Genomic DNA, 19,391 nt, shown 5'->3' with positions numbered 1-19,391 from the left:
GCTCCCACTTTGCACTCAAACAAAACCAAACTGACTCTACAAATCCAGAAAGAAAGGAAGGAAAGGATGTAGAGACTAAGGGCTAGACTAATTCTCTGAAGAAATAGTTGATGGGGCACAGTCCATGTGGCTTGAACGTTGTGGGAGTTTCTCTGAAGTGCTTCGACATAGTTCACCTGTCTCAAACACATGTTGGCAAATCTTTCTTCAGAATTTTTAAAACAGAAAATGAAATGCTAACTCTAGTTATTTACCTAGATTCTAGTTACGCCACAGGTTATTATCCAACATAGTTTGTATGGGAATGAAAATAAAAACTTATACTTATTGTTCCTTCATTCGACTTCACTCTTAAAAATTATACAGAAAGTGTCTTTACAATTTTATCAAAAAAATTTAGATAAGTCTGAATTACATAACTCAGGGACTAACTGTATATAAAAGATGGGAAGAAATTTCAGAAGAGTGAAAAAAGGTACAGGAACCTATTGAGAAGATATCTCCTTTACCAACTGAAAGTTAATACAAATTGAAATGGTAAATAAATTTAAAGAAAGAAATAAAGTCTGTCTAGTAAAGCAATTAAAGTAGTGCATCATATACAAAAAATGGAAATAGAAATAACAAGAAACAGAATAAGAAATTCAACTACCAGAGACCCCTCTCTTCAGAAGGAAGCTACAAACAAGCAAAGAAAGAATTTACATTTTGACAACCCCTTGAACCCAGCAAGCCAAAGCCTCAGTTTCCTTATGTTTTGTTAACCAACGTATTCCAATAACACATACATTTACGATAAGACAGGAAATGGAGGGGGAAAAAAAAAAAAAAAAAAAAAAAGATGAATTGGTAATCAATATAGCTGAAGCTAAATTATCTAATACCTGCAGACCAGTGAATAATGTATCAAGCCTAAGTGGGCATATTGAAAAAACTTCTAATAATGAGCTGTTTGCCCCAAGCAGCAAAGAAATAAAGCTTAGAAAACTATATTTCAATGCAGGCATCAATAATAGTTACACAAAAATGCATAGTTTTCAAATTATTTCAATGTGGACATTGAAATAACTTAAATAACTTATATTACGAAGAGCTTAGCTGCTATGTGCTTAAGTGGAAGTGTCAATTCCATGCAACACATTAAGACCCAACGAAATAAGTCAAAAGTAAAAGTGGCTTCACAAAGTTAAGCATTTGTGTGTTCACTAAAATTAATGTGCTACAGTAGTAAAAACAGTCATAGTCAGAGTATGTTCATTTATTACTGATTGCTGAGGTAACCACCAGAAATACTGCTGTAGCATAAACAGAAATGCCAACATACGCTAGTGTAAAAAAGTGTACAATACATTTTCTGAACGGAAGATATAAAACCTATGATAAAATAAAAACTCCAATTCAGCAGACATGCAATCTACAACTGTCAGCTACCCAGCTATTTTATGTGCCATGGTGTGAACTGGTCATTGTTCACTGGTCAATGTAAAGTTGCTAACAGAAGTCACTTATTGTCTTGTGAGATAACAAGTCTCAAAACAGATGTCTTAGTACCTCTGGTACTAAGACATCTGTTTTGGAACAGGCAAGTTTCAAACAAAAGACAAAAAAAAAAAAAAAAACGAGAGCTGTCAAATATTGTAGTTTTAAAGATTTTTCACCAACCTTATGTAAAAATAAAACACAATGAAAACAAAAACTGGAATCTTGATAACTATGTATTTATAATAAATTATATCTGCCTGTATTTACAATAAATTATATTTAACTTTACAACTAAAATATATGAAATATACATATAAAATATACATTAAAATATACTGGGTTAAGAACAATAAAATACATTAAAATATACTAAATTAAAAACGATAAAACCATAGCTTTCGAAGGCTCCTTGCCTTCTTCTTCAGCGGTATTTTCTTTGTTCTGCAGTGTGTCTTTAAATACCAGCAGGTATTTAAAGACGCCGCATTTCTTATTGTGCATTTTATTAGAAACCAAACGCATAGAAGAGAATGAAATTATGATATCTTTTGACGTGAAATCTCTATTTACATGTATTCCGATTGACCATGGAGTGCGTTGTGCACACATGGCTTTACAAAGAGATACCACTCTAAATACTAGAACACAATTAAATTTAGAGGATATTGAGAAAGGTATAGAATTATGCCTCTCAAGCACCTTTATGGTGTTTGATAATACTATGTATAAGCAGGTTAACGGTACAGCCATGGGCTCCCCCATTAGCGCAATTATAGCTAATTTAGCTATGGAGGAGCTCAATGCTAGAATATTTAATGTTAGTGTTCTCCCTATGCGCCCCTGGAAAAGATACGTAGATGATACGTTTTCAATTATTCGAAAGGGGAGTGAAGATCAGGTGTTGAATATTTTAAATGGCTTCTACCCATTCATACAATTTACCTCAGAGGCAGAAGGAGGAGTTTTGCCGTTCTTTGATGTGTTGGTCTGTAGAGAAGACCAACAACTAAAGACTAAGGTCTGAAATCGATGTGTAAAGGTCAATATTCGCACTACAATTCAGCTCAGGCCAACCATCATAGGAACAGTGTGGTTAGAACATTAGTTGACGGCAAAATCGCACTGCAGTACCTCCGAGGATAGGAAGGTAGAGTATGAACGCGTCACGACGGATCTTACAAAATGTGGCTACCCCCAGAGGATTATAGAAAAATATATTAAAGAAAATCAGAGGAGAGGCAAATCTTTTACGCCAGTATCCACTGCATACATTCCCTACTATCCGTGTCTAACTGGATAGTAGGGATTATAATCATATAACTAGAATACTAAGAAATTATCAGACGTGTTGTGTGCAGCTTACAGGGCGGAGGCTGCACACAATCGTGTCACAAGTAAAGGACCCCATTCAAAAAGAGAATGCAAGTGGGGTTGTATATAGTATTAGATGCCTGGATTGTGGGGAGTGTTATGTAGGGGAAACAAAACGCCATCTCAAAGATCATCTGGGGGAGCACACTAAGGCAATAAGTAATGCGGAGTACGGTAAGTCCGCCGTGGCCGAGCATTTTTGAGAGAAGCAGCACAAGATCTCCCCGGACGATGCTATCATCACCGATCGGACGCATAAGTTCTGGGACCGCAAGTGGCTCGAGAGTTTGCGGATCTGTTCCATAGTGAACATTAATAGAAATAGAGGAACGCGGATCCATCCCCTCTTTGAGGCTACTATCCTCAGAAGGGATGAACGGTTCCATATGACCCACTCTCGAGCCACTTCCGATTCCATAACACAAGAGAACTGAACACGTGGGAATGAAACACGTGATGAGTACCGTGAACCTTCTGGTATTTAAAGACGCACCACAGAACAAAGAAAATACCGCTGAAGAAGAAGGCAGAAGCCTTTGAAAGCTATGGTTTTATCGCTTTTAATTTAGTATATTTTAATGTATTTTATTGTTCTTATCCCAGTATATTTTATATGTATATTTCATATATTTTAGTTGTAAAGTTAAATATAATTTATTGTAAATACAGGCAGATATAATTTATTATAAATACATAGTTATCAAGATTCCAGTTTTTGTTTTCGTTGTGTTTTATTTTTACATAAGGTTGGTGAAAAACATTTAAAACTACAATATGAATATACCCAACCTCAGAGGCCTGTTTGAAGAGGAGAGCTGTCAAAGCTCTTGTTTTTTATATTAATATATTAATGAGAGCTGTCAAGCTCTAATAAGGTTTAAAGGATATCCTACAAAGTAAAACATTTTTATAGTAACATCTATAAAACAATGGTCAAATACTGTTAGCAATGTATTCATGTGGATTTGTGGTTTCTGATGTGTATTTTCAATTTCCAGAAACACTTGGTATATGTGACAGTATAGAAGCTGCTCTATTTTTTATTTATTTTTTTTCTAATGAAAATCCCAAACATAAAAGGTATTAGAACCTACAGTACTTAATACCATGCATAGGTTGAAAGAAGTTACTTGTTGACAATAAAATAGAATTTCTATAGATTGTAATTTTCTGGAAATACTAATGGGAGAAGGTTGTTCTAGGAAACCAAAGTTGAAGGTATAACTGAATTTTCTGTTTATACTCTGGGACGACCAAATGGTCAGAGGAGTTCAGAAAATAGACAGAATATAAGAAACAGCACCGTATTTAGCAGTCACGTGTACTTATGCACTCGCGCACCTGACCATTCGGCTACGGTGGCCATGGAAACGAGGAAGAGGAAAAGTTGGTTATGCAGGTTTGAGGTTGGACAGTAAAAGGATGCTCACTGGTTGAAGCTGAAGAGGGAGGGGGAATTATAGAAGGTAATTCAGAATAATAGCACCCATGGAAGTATCTACAGAAAACACATGTAGCAGAAACAGAATGTCTATCAGACAGAGAGTGGAGAGACTCTGTTAGAGATGGGTCGTAAATTAACTTTTAAATAGAGCCTAGAAAGGTTATGGTGACACCACCCAAAATATGGGAACAATATTCCATAGTAGAGTGAATTTCAGATTTCACTTTTTCAAATTTCAGAGTGAATAGCAATTTAGAAGAAAAGTAATGCTGAGAGCAAACAAGAAAACCTAATGTTTTAGATGCAGAGGATATAATATTTGTAATGGCTTATACCAAGAGAGAAAGAGAGAGAGAGAGAGATTAGATGTCAGGGTAATCCCAAATAGAGATATGTAATCTTGTCTCTGAATATATCCAGGTATCGTCAAAGATAAGCATAGGAGCAGAAGAATCCTTTTTGTGAGATATAAGACAAGATTGAGTTTTAGAAGGACTGAAATAACTAAGTTATCTTAGCCCCACTGAAGAATTACCTAAAGATCGGAATTTAAGGAACTGGTAGTGGTTTATAAAGAAATTGAAACTGTTTGTGCAGGGCAAGATTTTTCAAACAGGAAGGTGGAATGTAATGTGCTACCATCAGCAAAACTATGGATAGGATTTCAGGTCCATGAAAGAAGGTCATTAATATATAAGAGGAAAAGAGTGGGAGAAAAACTGAACATTGGGGAACACCAGCACTGGTGGAGAAGAGAGCCATCTACCATCAGCCGGCAGTGAGCAATCAGAGAGAAAACTGGATACCCAATTACAAAACACAGTTCACAAACCATAAGACGGAAACTTATTTCGAAGACCTTTATGACAAACATGATCAATAGCCTTTGAAATGTCAAGAACCACTGCTTAAATTTCACCTAACTTTTACACTGAATTTATCCATAGATGGGTAATAAAAAAAAAAAGTAAAGTGCAGCCATTATCAACCCATTGCAGAATGGAAACCTCCTCAACAATTCATGCTGAGGGAAATGGACCATAATCTGCCACGCTGGTCCAGTGCCGGTTGGCAGATCGACCGTATTCAGGGGCTTGAACCCCAGTCTACTCAAAGAGTGTGTGCTACTGCACTTCCGCTCCTGACCACTCGGCTACGGAGGTAATATAAGCCAGTATATTATCAGTGGATTAACACTGACAGAATCCAAACTGGTGATCATTGATCAGATGGAAGGTTTCTAAAAAGTTTGAGAAGTGGCAGTTAATGTATTTCTCCATGACTTTAGAAAGAGTAGAAAGTAAGTGCAATGGGATTATAATCGGATGGGAGGGATTTGTTGGCCTTTTAAGTAACTGGCTGAATATGAGCAAATTTCCAACACCAGTGGAATAAGAAAGTGTAAAAGAGGCAATACAGAACAGAAGTAACTAAGGAGCACAGGTTTTGAGAACAAGTGGAGAAATATCATCAGGACTTGGATGCTTTCGCAGCATAAAGACTGTTCAAAATTCTGACATCACTTGGACGGAAGACCATAGGAGGCATTGAATGGAGTGTACCGGGAATGGTAAGAAGTGGCTCCAAGATCATCAATCTATGAGTTGGAAGAAAAGTATAATGCTAGCAGGTAAGCTTTATCTTTAGCTGAAGGGGAAATAGAACCATCTGGTTTTGACAGAAGTGGGAATAGAGATAGACAATATTTGCAGCTTTGGCAAGAGACCAGAATGCTCGATTACCATTTGGACAAGAAGCAAGTTTTCTACTCTTAGCCTGTTCGAAATTTAGTTTGGACTGATTAATAACTGCTTTACTAACTGTTGCGAGTTTTGGTGTAGGCAGAAAATGAATCTGGAGATTTGGATATAAACCAATTGCAATATGCAACACCTTGAACTTATCTTATGTACCTTAGCACATTTATTGGAAAACCAAGGTTCAAATAAAAGATGAGATTTTAAGGTGGAGTATGAAACAAAGGATTCATCTGACAAGAATAATTTCACTGACACAATCCAAGCCTGGACTGTGTCTGGTTTTTATTGAGCATGGCCAAAATACAATCTAAGCAAATGTTAACATTATATTTGAAACACTAATCCGACCAAGGAAAAGAAGAAAAATCTCGCAGATCATCCCATTTTGCATTCTTGTAATGCCAAACAACAAGAGAAAGGCTCCATTGGAGAAGAGACCATCACCAAGCTGTGATCTGAAGCACCTAGGGAACCACTCAACTTGACTGTGTACCTAGAAGGGCTGTTTGTGAGGGAAAAAAATCAAGCATGTTCGCTGTGTGGTTAGGATTGTCTGGTATTCTGGTAAGTAAATGAACAATCTGTGTGAGGTCATTAGTAATTGCAAGAGTATCATCATCTCAACCAGCTGGGTCTGTGTGTACCAGAAAACAAAAGACAGCTGGAGTCTTGAACACTAAAATTGCCAAGTAAAATTACCTCACTGTTGAGAAAGTTGGACTGGAGAAAGTTAAGTTTCAAAGAGAGGAAGTCAAAGATTTCCAAGTAATTAGTGGAGTTGGGAGAATGATAAAGGAAACAGATGAATTTGACAGAATGTGGTGGAGAGATTTTAAGCCAGAGAAGATCAAAAAGAGGAGATTCAAATTACAGTCATCCCTCAATTTGTGTGGTTTTTTTTATTGCGCAGTTTTGCTATTGCGAGATCAGGTATTTACTACCAAAATTTGATTGCTGGGAGAGTTTCGCTACTTGCATGATTTTTGTTTATGAAGCTTCAAAAATAGGAATGAAGAGCAGATTTCGAAAATTTATGTTTTTTACATGATTGAAGACTTCATTGAAATAGAAACACATTTCACCATAACAATGTAAAATTCCACAGAATTCCAGCTATCGGTATTATCGCAAATGCAATAAGTTTATTACCGATTTATAATAGATTTCACTAACAGAAAAGCCCAATAAACTAAGTGCAAATTGTTTTTATTGTTTTATGGTAGTGACCTCCAGAAATGTGCTTTAGAAAAATATCACAAAGGCATTCAAAACTGATTCTTATAACCAAACACAGCAATCAACAGTGGTGTATTTGTCTAGTTATTTTTCAAACAACTTCCTCATTCGGGAACCTCCATCAGTTATCCTATGTTAGCTGTTCAGACAGAATTTTTTCTGGTTTGCACATTGTAAAGTGTTTTAATCAGTAAGCATTGCTTTTGCTGATTTAATATTTCTTGTCTTACAGAAGCTGTTTCTTTGTACCTTAAAACTTTAAAGGATGTTATTGCAACTGAGGGCTATCTAGCAAGTCAAGTGTTTTATGCTGATGAGACCAGCTTATTTTGGAAGCATATGCCAAACCGAACATTTATTTCAAAAGAAGAGGAAACTGTCCCCCCTCCGAGGTTTCAAAGCTGCAAAAGATAGGTTAACACTTTTGTTATGTGGCAATGCAGAGGGCGACTTTAAGTGTAAACCACTTTTAATTTATACATCAGAAAATCCTCGTGCTTTTAAAGGAATATCAAAAAGCTCCTTATCAGTTCATTGGAAATTGAGCAAAAAAGCCTGGATGACAGGTAAAATCTTTGAGGATTGGTTTTTAAATTGCTTTTGTGTCGAAACAAAAAGATATTGCCTGAAGAAGAACATAGCATTCAAAATCTTGCTCATTCCTGATTATGCACCCAGTCATCCTGCCCATTTGTCTGATCTGCACCAAAATGTGAAAGTTACCTTTCTTCAAACAAATACAAGTTTATTACTTCAGCCGATGGACCAAGGTGTTATAGCTTCCTTTAAAAACTTTATTACCTAAGATCTTTTTCACAATTGGTAGAAGCTACTGATGGAATAGGCAGTCTTTCAATTCGAGAATATTGGTGGAATATAACATTCTTGATGCTGTAAAAAATATTGAGTTCGTGTGGGGTGAAGTTAAGAACTCAACAATGAATGCAGTGTGGAAAAAGCTGTGGCCACAAAGCTGCACTAAAGAAGCCATGGTCGAAATGCCAGAGGTAGTTGAGATTGAGAATTGGCAAAATGATTAGCAGAGAGGGATTTGAAGAACTGGAACCAGCAGATATCACAGAAGTCCTTGAATCTCATAGAGAAGAATTATCAATGAACAATATTTTTCGCAATGTGAAGAAGATAACAAAAATGATAAAAATGAAGAAGATAACAAAAATGAAGAAGATGCACACAAAAATTTGATTGCAAAGAGACTAACTGAGATGTTAAGGACTTGCAAATCAGCTTAGCCAAGAAGCTCTGGATATGGATCCTAATTTGGAGACGAATTTAAATATTTGCAGAACTTTATCATTAACTTTAATTCCTTATGAAGAAATTTATAGAGAAAAACAGCATGCTTCTAAGCAAACAATTTTAACTAATTTTTTTCAAAAAGTGCCAGATACTGTTACAAGTTTATCACAGGAAAAGAGCGATGAAGAAGCAATGAATTTAGATTAAAAATCTAGAGGTTTATGGACAGGTTTAATTTTTTTCTTATCGAATGAATTTTTTCTATTTAATTTTTTTTTTTTTTTTTTTTTTTGCATTTTTTTTTTTTTGTGTGTTCAGGTATGGAATCCTCATATATAAACTATATGGAATCCTCATTATGTCATATAAACTATGTTTCGTATTGTGCAGATTTGGACTGCATGGTGTTTTCCCAGAACATAACCTCCCCCCGTGCAAATCAAGAGATGACTGTACTTAGTAAGTCTCTGCCAGGGAATATCAGAACAGACACATGCACAAGTACCACCTTTGAAGTGAAAGAAATGGAACAGTGAATAATTCAGACTACTGAGATGGGCAGTGGTTGAATCAACTAATAACTGGGATTCTCTCAGAAAAAGTACATGGGGTTTTGCTCACTATATGTGGAAATGGACATCAATGAGATTGGAACTGAGACTACGTATATTTGCGAAATGAACAAGGAAGTGTTTCGGAGGTTCAGATAAGTTTGTTGTATTAGTTTGACAATTCACAAGGTATTCAGTAGTAAGAAAAGACGTGGAGGACATGTTGCACAAAGTAATAAAATTTTTGGATATGGCATACACATGGCAAGGATGTACCCAGCTCAAGGAGCTGGGTACAAGGATGGGTACATTATACGCTAGCTGACCCAGAAGCCTCCTAGAGAGTTAAATAGGTTCAGTCTGGTGGACCATCTAGTGGCCGGCCTGCAAACACCATTTTAGAGCTGTGCCCTCGAATTGTAAGGAAGATTGGATCTCGCTAGGACGTCCATCATAACCTCAAAAGACACCAATTACACTGATGATGGAAGAGATGGAGGGGGTTGCCAGAGCTTTGCTTTAGAGACTGAACATGGGTTCCACCACTTCAATCCTCCAATAAACAAAGTGGTGGTATTGCACAGGTTGAAAAGTCATCTACCACCTAAAAAGGCATGACTGTCTGCAAAACAGGAAGTGCTTTTATTTTTGTGCTATAATTTTAATTTATGAAATAAGCTTAGATTCTATGCTTTTTAAAATATATAATTTTAAGAAAATATAACAAGAGAAGAATGATGAGGAAAATGAATAACAAACTGACTAATTTGATATGGTAAAAAAAATTGCATGGAACAGTTAGGTTAGTATACAGTAGTACCAGAGAGGTTAAACTAGAAAAGGCCAAGTATGAAGCATTTACTAAACGAGTAAAGAAACGATCAAGGAGATCCACACATGCAAAAATATAAAGGATTTTTTTTTTTTTTTTGGTAGTTGTTGGCGCATCGGCTTCTGTGGCCATAGTGCACCTCCCAAGGTTTTTGCAGTACTTTGATCCAAGCCCGAGGTGGGATTCGAACCCGCGACCTTTGGGTTGCCAGGCACCTTACCCACCTGGCTAGCCCGGTCGGCGCAAAAATATAAAGGAAAGAACAAACCTGATAGCCCCTTGTATAATGGTTGTGAGAAATTCATTAGCAACCCAGCTGATGAATCAAGTGGATATGTTGCATTGACTTTGGAGATGAAAGTCCCTCCAGAGCAAGATACAATGTACTAATGAACCTGGTCAGTGTAAAATCAGCAATATGGAAAGCATAGACTGTTTACTATAAAAAAAAAAACATTTAAGCTGAAGATAAGCAGGCACTTGAATAAATGGGATATACCACTTCATCAAACTATCAAAAGGTTAATTATGAGGGTCAGTAGACATGCATCAGTTGAAGTGCCACTAAATCCATAGAGGTAGTGCAAACAACAAAGTGAGGAACTATGTCTAAATTCAGCAGTAAAAAAAAAATCATTATGAAAGCAATATAAGATCATCCGGACAGGTACGGTTTTCTCAAAGGAAAAGAGCAGGTTTCATAGAAGAAACAACTTGTTTAATTAACTTTATAAATTATTATGACAGTATCACTCATAAGCTGGATGCAGAAAATAATTTTAATACTGTTTATTTGAATTCCAACAAAGTATTTGATCTCTTGTCTATATAAAAGATCACATAAGCTGGAACATATTGGAACTGCAGATAAGATCCTTAAAAGGATTACTGAATAATTATACAATAACCAAACAGCTGTAATTAACAGTTATTATTCAGAACAAACAACCTAGGATTAGAAGTTTAGGTTCTTCAGGGATCAGTGTTTGGAGCACACTTGTTTCTGAATTTCTTAAATGACACTGAAATGGAACGTTGGGCATGATGTCAAAATTTGAACCAATGAAGATTAGAAGAGTAGTTTGTGCCCAGCATCAAGCAGAGCTGCTTTGGAACAATTTAGACAGGTTTCCAGAAATGGTTGGATAACTGGGGATTGTTTTAATGCTGCAAAATGCAAGGTTTTATACTTGAGAAATTAACTCAAAATAACTTTTGCACTGGGAGAGGTTGAATTAAAAAGTAAAGGAAGAAAGGGGTTTGGCACAAGGCTTTGCCAGCATAAGCCTTTCCAAATCCCTTTATTAGGAGGGGGAAGAAGATTACAATACAGGCAGACATGAAGTTTCTCTGTGCAGTGCAGACACAAGGAATGCCCATAGTATCCTGTTGATTTATTGAACAACTGCTTGTAGAGATAAAAATGTTGTTTTAGGAGCATCAGCTGTAGAGATAAAGAGATTAAAATTCTGCTCAGTAAGGCAACTGTTCAGTCACACTTAGAATACTATGCCCATACCTAAAAAAAGGCATTAAGCTTTTGAAAAAGTTACAAAAACAGGCAATGCAAATCGTGAAAGCAGAAAATGGGCACCCATGTCAGAAGAGGCTTTGAATATGTGAGCTAAGAGCTTGGAGTATCTTAAAGGGGATCCAATCAAGATTTATAAGGTTCTGAGAGGGGATATGTGTATGTAAGTATGTGTTTCTGTCTAGGTAGTTCCCTAGGATCACCTTACAATCCACCAATGTTATTTGTGTTGTAGCACCTCTCATTGCACATATCGTGTAGGTTTGTGTGTTTAGCATTCTGTTGTTGTATGATTGGCCAGTCAGCAACCAACCAGCAGAGTATCTCCTAGAAATTCACTGACTAGTTCCCATCCCTTGTGATAAGGAGGCAGGCCAATTGCACAACTCACTGATACTCTGTATTAAGCTGTCCTCAGAGAGAGAGAGAGAGAGAGAGAGAGAGAGAGAGAGAGAGAGAGAGAGAGAGAGAAGATGGGTTGATAGGAGAGGGAAATTATAACTGGAATTGGATTAGGGTTGATACGGAGAAGGCGCAACCCATGGAGGAAACATGGGATTAGAGGTAGGCAGCATCGCATCACATGCTGTATGACAGCTTCTACTTAGCAGATGAAAGTAAGACAACAGAGAGTAGTACCTTAAAGAATCATAGTGCTAGAGTGTTGCATGCTATTCTGTGGCATCAGCTCTTTGAAAGCACGCTTGCTTCTGAGAGAGGATACATAGAGGCACGTATTTAGTGTCTAGGTGTCTCCCAGGGATTATCTATAATCTGCTGATGTTGTCTGTAGCATCTCTTCATAGGCCTTCATATATATTGTGTGGATTTGTATGTTTAGTGTTGTGTTATGTGATTGGATTATTAGTAGCAAGTCAGAATAAATTCACCTGGAAATCCACTGTATAGCTTCGACCCTGTTATGTGGAGGCAGGTCATCTACTCTGTTCACTGAAGCTCTATATTGGGCTGCACTCCAGGACCTTGAGGTTTCCAAAGGATACAATTACTATTCCCCTCTCTGAGGGGATAGTAGTCAGAGGAGAAGGTGCAATTGAGCACATTGAGCATGCTGAATTCTGATGGGATCCTTCCACTTGTTCAGATTACGAACCTAAGGGGGCATAAATTCAAATTGAGAAAAGACAGATGTAGAATAGATGTGTGGAAATTTGCCTTTAGCCAGCGGGTGGTTAATTGCTGGAACAAACTTCCATCTGTCGTGGAAGTTGATAGGTTGAATAAATTTAAGGAGGAACTGGACAGGCATTTGGAGGGAATGGTGTGATTTTTTTTTGGCTGATGCTGCATAAGCTCATTCACTTGCTTTCTTGCATCACATGCCACTACTACTACATAGGATAGGGCGCAGAAAAATGTTCCGGATTTCCTGCACTGTATGGCCAATACTAAAATTGGATTGTGCTTAATATCTTCAACAAAAAAAAAAAAAAAAAAAAAAAACCCAACTTACCACTTACAAGCATTTCAACCTCATCATCAATGAAAATTGACTCATTTATGTTTTTTCTGTTATCTTCAATAGAGACATCGCTTTTTCTTTTCACGTCTGATTTTTGTAAGTATTTAGAATTTTCACTGTCATCTTTCATTGTATCTTTACATAAATTAACAGGAATTTTGTTTTCTATTTCCATCTTACATTTCTTTTTCTCATCCTGACGATCACAGTTGTCAAGTCCAGGATCTGAAGGGAACTCATCACTGATCTTTCTTTTTCCCTTTAAAAATAACAATGATTGATTCTACAGCTATGCACGAAGTTTATTTAAATAACTAAAAATTTGTTGTAATGAAATTTAATGCTAAAGTACATTACAGGGTTTTATAAAAGTAGTTTAATGGTTACAAAGAAATTATCACCTAAACAAGCTAGGCTACACAAAGAAAAATGGAGAAATTTTCGATTCTAGATTAGGAAATAAACATATGGTCGGTCCTATAATACAATTAAAGCACTTAATTGAATCATTCACAAAGTAGAGAAAAAATAAATAAAATATAACAATATAAGCATTGAAGAGCACATTATTATGTAGTTTCTGCAAATGAATAGTGAGATTTAGTAAGTAGATTTGAGGAGGAAAGGTAATTTGCCAACCCACAGTTTTTGCATATTGTATTGTACTTTTACTTTATTCACCCCTTATGGGTTGAATAAAATAAGCAAATCTTGATGAATAACCCTTCCAGGTGCACAGTCAAGATGAGTGATTCTCTAGGCACCCCAGGTCTCAAATTGGTAATGGTCTCTTCTCCAAAGGAGCTTTTCTCTTGTGGACATTCTCAACCACATGTTGTTTGGCATCACAAGAATGCAAATGGGGTGATCTGCAAAATTTCTATTCTTCTTTCTTGGTTGGTTTACTGTTTTAAATCTTCTAATAAATGAAACAATGATATATCAATGTTTGCTCAGATCACGTCAGTAAATTCTTGAAGGGATGAAATCCTTTATTCCACACTCCACCTTAAAACAGGCTCTTTATCCAAACCTTGATTTTCCAATAAATGCTAAGGCTGTTCAAGATAAGAATGTTGCATATCACAATTGGCTTGCATCCAAATCTCCAGGTTCATTTTCTGCCTAAAGCTCACAGCAATTCTAAAGCACATTAATCAGAGTAAACTAGATTTTGACCAGAGTAGAAAAACCTGCTTCTTGTCCAAATGACAAAATTCCCCCAAACAATTATCATCCCACTGCATGCACTTCTACACTTTCTAAAGTAATGGAGAAATCTATTAACCACTGACTCCTAAACTATCTAGAAACCTTCCATATTATCAATGATCACCAGTACAGATTCCATCCGTGTTGATCCACTGATAATATACTGGCTTATGTTACTCATCTATGAACAGATTCAACAAAAAGTTTGGCAAAACTCAAACAGTGGGTCTTGCATTTCAAGACTATTTATCATGTTTATCATAGAGGTCTTCTAAATAAGCTTTCATCTTATGGTTTGCCAACTGTTTTTTGTAATTGGATATCCAGTTTTCTCTCTGACTGCTTACTGTGAGTTGCTGGCTCTCTGTCTTCTAAATTCTCCACCAGTGCTGGTGATACCCAAGGTTCATTTCTTTCTCCCACTCTTTTCCTTTTGCATATTAATATATTAATGACCTTCTTCCATTTATAGCAATCCTATCCACAGTTTTCCTTATAATAGCACATTGCATTCCACCTCCCAGTTTGAGAAACCTTGCCCTCCACAAAATGTTCAACTTTTTGAATATCCACTGCCAATTCATTAAATGCTAACCTCCAGGTAATTCTCCAGTGTGGCAAAGATAACTTAATTAATTTAAGTCCTAAAACCACTCCTATCTTATATCTTGCAAAATGGATTCTTCTACTCCTTTGCTTATCTATCTTTGACGGCACTCAGATTTCTAGACAGGATCACACATCCTTATTAAGGTTCACTTTCACTTTTATAGAGAATTCCAGAAATAATAAATGGTGTTTTATTTAGTTTTTATTACTTTATATATTATTTTATTATTTATTATATTTTGGTGGCACAGCAAAGACTTGGGCTTCCTTGTACCACATGGCTAATATTAGTACTATATCCAATACATCAAAAAAAATTTAAATTAAACAGACAGGTAGCATGTTTCATATGCCATTCAGTAATTCATACTTAAACACTAGGGGCGTTCGACGCCCTCTGGTGGCCGAGCGTCCTCGCAAGACTCAGGGCAGCCCAACTGCCATCAAATCTATTCAGCTGCATAAGAAGCTACCTAACAAACAGACGGATCCTGGTACAGGCCCCTTACTGCAAGGTAGATCGACAGATACACCGAGGATGCCCCCAGGGCTCAGTATTAGGCCCCCTCCTGTGGAACTATGTACTGGACGAGTTCCTCTCCCTCGACTTAGGGGGTGTACAGGCATTGGCCTATGCAGACGACCTATCCCTAGCCCTTACTGCAGATTCAAGAGCCCAACTAGAAACTCTCACGAATGCAGCAGTAACCACACTGCAAGAATGGACGGAAAGGCATCGGCTCACCATTTCGGCCACCAAGACTAAATCCATCTTACTTAAGGGCTACCTAACCCCAACTAGACCGCCGCAAATAAGAATCAACAATAGGACAATTAAGCTAGTCACAGAACTAAAGTACCTGGGAGTTATCCTGGACCGTAATCGGTCTTTCACCCCACACCTAAAATATATACAGGCTAAGATGAAAAAATACGCTGGCATGCTTGCCAGAGTCACACGTTGCGAATGGGGCCTGAAAAGGCGCACACTTACGATCCTTTATAAAGCAGCCATTATCCCGGCAATCGCATACGCCTCCGGTGTCTGGTTCCACAAAGCCTCAACAGCGGTAAACCGCAGACGACTGGATATCATACATAGACCCATCCTATTGACCCTCACCCGAGCATGCAAGACAGTCTCTACTCATGCACTACAAGTGATCACGGGCGCTCTCCCTCTTGATCTTGAGGTGATTCGCAATGGCATGCTTCAGCAACTCAGACGTGGCAAAGTCACAACCTTCCAGGACCACACTACGGATCCAGCTAATAACTGTAAAGTTGAGAAATACAGGCTGCAAACGTACTTGACATCGATATGGCAACAACGCTGGACGATTTCTGACAAAGGAGACATCACGCGAAGGTTCTTTCCGAACTTGCAAAAGGTGTACCCAAAATATCCGACATGGCTCTGCCCTGGTCTCCACGTCACCTACCTTCTCACAGGACATGGAGCTATCCGCCACAAGCTAAACCTCTTTGGACTGACAGATAACCCAGCCTGCGCATGTGGTTCCCTCGAGACCTGGAACCACCTGCTACACGAGTGTGAACTGTACGAAGATCTGCGTGGACACCTCATCACACGAGTCCAGTTCAACCCCAAAAATCAGGAGCACTACCTACTGGAGGACGAGGGAACCTACAATGCCCTAACCAACTTTGCTCAGTGCCTCTTTGTAAGACGCCAGACTCTTCCTTTGCCAGAAAATCTAGGACAACTAGGATAAATACAACAACAATCACAACAAATGATGAACCAAGATAAAACTGGACTGTGCCTGAACTGCACTCTCCCAAATACTGACCGATGGAGGACACCGATTCTATTTGAGAACTGTTAACCAAACGCATTGACTACAATCGGACCTTCGGGAGTCCACCCTGACTGTGACTGAAGCCTATCCTACTGAATATCCACCAGTGGATGGACCTGGATCCCACGAGTAACTACTTAATAAAAGACCAAGCATGATTTGCACAAATGTCATACAGACCTGGACTGAAAACCTGGACAGAGATATCTTCACTCCACTCCTGGGAATACCAAATGGGGCAGCCCTGACGCCTTGGCGCCCGACTGAAGCCACCCCACATGTATGCCCTGTTGGCGAATAGGCCAGCTCCCTTGCCTGGCCTACTTTCTAACCTTCCCTGGCGGGGGGATGAGGGGACGGCCCTGCTGTCACCTCCCCTTCTCGCCACCCCTTCTTTTCCTTCTGGTGGGGCATGGGCATGCCCCACTGTAAACTGGAGTTGTCTTCCCTATCGGCTCCATACTTCTATCTATCTCCCCCCCAGTCTTCAGTCTCCCTCCCCACTCTACCTGCACGCTAGTGAACGCCCCACACAATCTAAATTCCACAAGTGAAAATCAATTTCGCCCACCATTTCTTTTGACCTCCTAGCACTTCCTCCTCAACGTGATCACATTTTTATTTATTTTTTTTTTTTATTTTATTTTATTTTTATTATTTTTTTTATTTTATTTTTTTTATTTATTTATTTATTTTTTTTTTTTTTTTAGGTCCTAGCCACTGAAATCTCAGGAAATTAGGTGGCAGGACCTGCCAGAGTGAACTATATTCTAGTGGATACCTGGTCTGCCTCCACGGGGCGAAAGTGGGGCAATGTCGGGCCTCAGTAGGGGTCTGGCGGCTAAATGACCAGATGAACAACGGTACAGGGCATCACACATATACAAAGTCCATACACTTTTAAATCTCTGGCTTTTCCAGTAAACTGGTTCACCTACAATGTAAACTACGCGGAGATGGGGGAAACCCCTGGTGCCGCTTGACCCTAAACACACTTTACACTTTACTTAAACACTGTTCAAGTATGAATTTTGAGATGATATATTTTAATATATGCAATAATATTAAACCTTATTCTGTTAAGTTACCATTATTAAAGCTATTCAAATTTTATTAACTGGAATGAAACACGTGTAGTTATTCAAAAAAATTCAGAAAATAAAAGCCAGATAAACAAACAAGAAGTTTACTGTAATTGTAGTATTAATTCTGCAATGTTAATTATTTTAATTTTTTATTCTAAATTTTTGAACAGAATGCAGTAAAGCATAATTTAAAATTAGATTTAAATTTAATTAAAAAACACTAATTACACATTTTAAAAAGCAACAGTTTTGTGACTGACTTTAAATGTTGAGAAACTACATCAAAAACATTCAATATACTCAACTAATTGCATATTTACAGACCTTCTTAATCCACTCTGGAATTCTGTTATTAAGTCAAAGCAAAATTGAATAGGATGGAATGAAATGAAGCATCTTCAGACAGAGATGAAAGAAAACTTACTTTCCTTTCATCTCTTTGAATTTTTACTTTTACATGATAAAAGAATCCCAAACTGGATTAAAAAATGCTGCCTGCAAATAAGCAATCAGTTTAGTACACTGAATGTTCTGGATGTAGGGTCTCTCAAAATTTAGAGTCAACAAATAAATTATTGCTTTAAATGTAGAGTTCAAGTGTTTAAATTAATTTTAAATTTAATTTAACTCCCACATCTGCCTTTCACTCAATATATTAAAGTAGTGGTTTTCAATCGTTTTGAGCTCATGTTACACTTTATCAAAAATAATTGTGGTGGTTAGAAATAAAAAAAATATATAAAAAAAAAAAAAAAAAAAAACACTATATATTTGATCAAGAAAAAACTGATATATTTTAATAAAGCCCAAGCCAAATATTTTTTATTTAGTTGCCAAATATGCAAATTGTAAATTTTTGCTGAAATATTTGAAGACACCTGAGCTTAATGCTTTTGAGCAATTTCCTGTATGTTAGGGTGTATTACAAATAAAATTACTCTCATGTTGTCTTCAATACACATCAGTTTTTCCCTTTTCTTGGATTTAATGTTTAATGTTGAGAATCCCAAATTACAACGATAAGTGGTGGAGAACTGAAATGAAATTCTCAAGGTACGATTTGAAATTTCAGGATACCCATCTTTGACTGAAATCCAGAACGCATCTAGAGGGTTTTTCAGTGTTTCATTTTAAAACTTTGACCATGCAAAACTGCTGCTAATTGTTCCCCTTTAATCAATTGTGAACCCTCAACCAGATGAGATGGACATAAAAGGGTTTCGTACCCAGAAGAAACTATATTTAGCGATAGAAAGTATTTTACAATGTTGTTTTCCAATGCTTCTAAGTGATCGGTTACAAGAGCAGCAATATCCTTTTTACTGACTTCAGGTATTAATGGAAACATATCAAGATTTCTCCTTATTGCTCTCTTTCAGCCATATCAACAGTTTTTTCTTAAATGCACTAGTAGCTTGTCTGTAGAAGTGTTATGAATTCAAGCTGTTCAAATGGATGAATATTTCCACTAGATAAGCTAGCTTTGCACACCATAGTTCATTATTTAGGTATTCATAAAAATTGTTCTTTTCTTCTGATTGAAAGAAAATATTTATTTACCTTTTAGTTCAGAGATGTGAAACAATACCTTTCCTCTTTACAGTCATCTTCCTTCTGTATGCAAAAATAAACATTCATGGAACTACAAAGCTGATTAGAGAGTTTTTAGTGGTGTTGATTTAATACAAAGGGTACTAGGAAAGTTTTGCAAT

General features: G+C 37.1%; 1 protein-coding gene across 1 annotated transcript in view; it reads right to left on the bottom strand.

The window, feature by feature from the left end:
• Positions 1-19,391, bottom strand: part of geminin (geminin DNA replication inhibitor) — a 72,330-nt gene that overhangs the window by 29,201 nt on the left and 23,738 nt on the right. The window contains exon 3 of the mRNA XM_090373550.1: positions 12,942-13,209. Within this exon, the coding sequence (XP_090229676.1) occupies positions 12,942-13,209 (268 nt within the window). The remainder of the gene's footprint in view (positions 1-12,941; positions 13,210-19,391) is intronic.

Source organism: Mastigoproctus giganteus, chromosome 5, assembly GCF_048544385.1.
Source record: "Mastigoproctus giganteus isolate SK-2022 chromosome 5, ASM4854438v1, whole genome shotgun sequence".
In the NCBI taxonomy this organism is placed as follows: Eukaryota; Metazoa; Arthropoda; class Arachnida; order Uropygi; family Thelyphonidae; genus Mastigoproctus; species Mastigoproctus giganteus.
The sequence above is the reverse complement of the archived record's forward strand: the minus strand, read 5'-3'. Positions and strand labels throughout refer to the sequence as shown.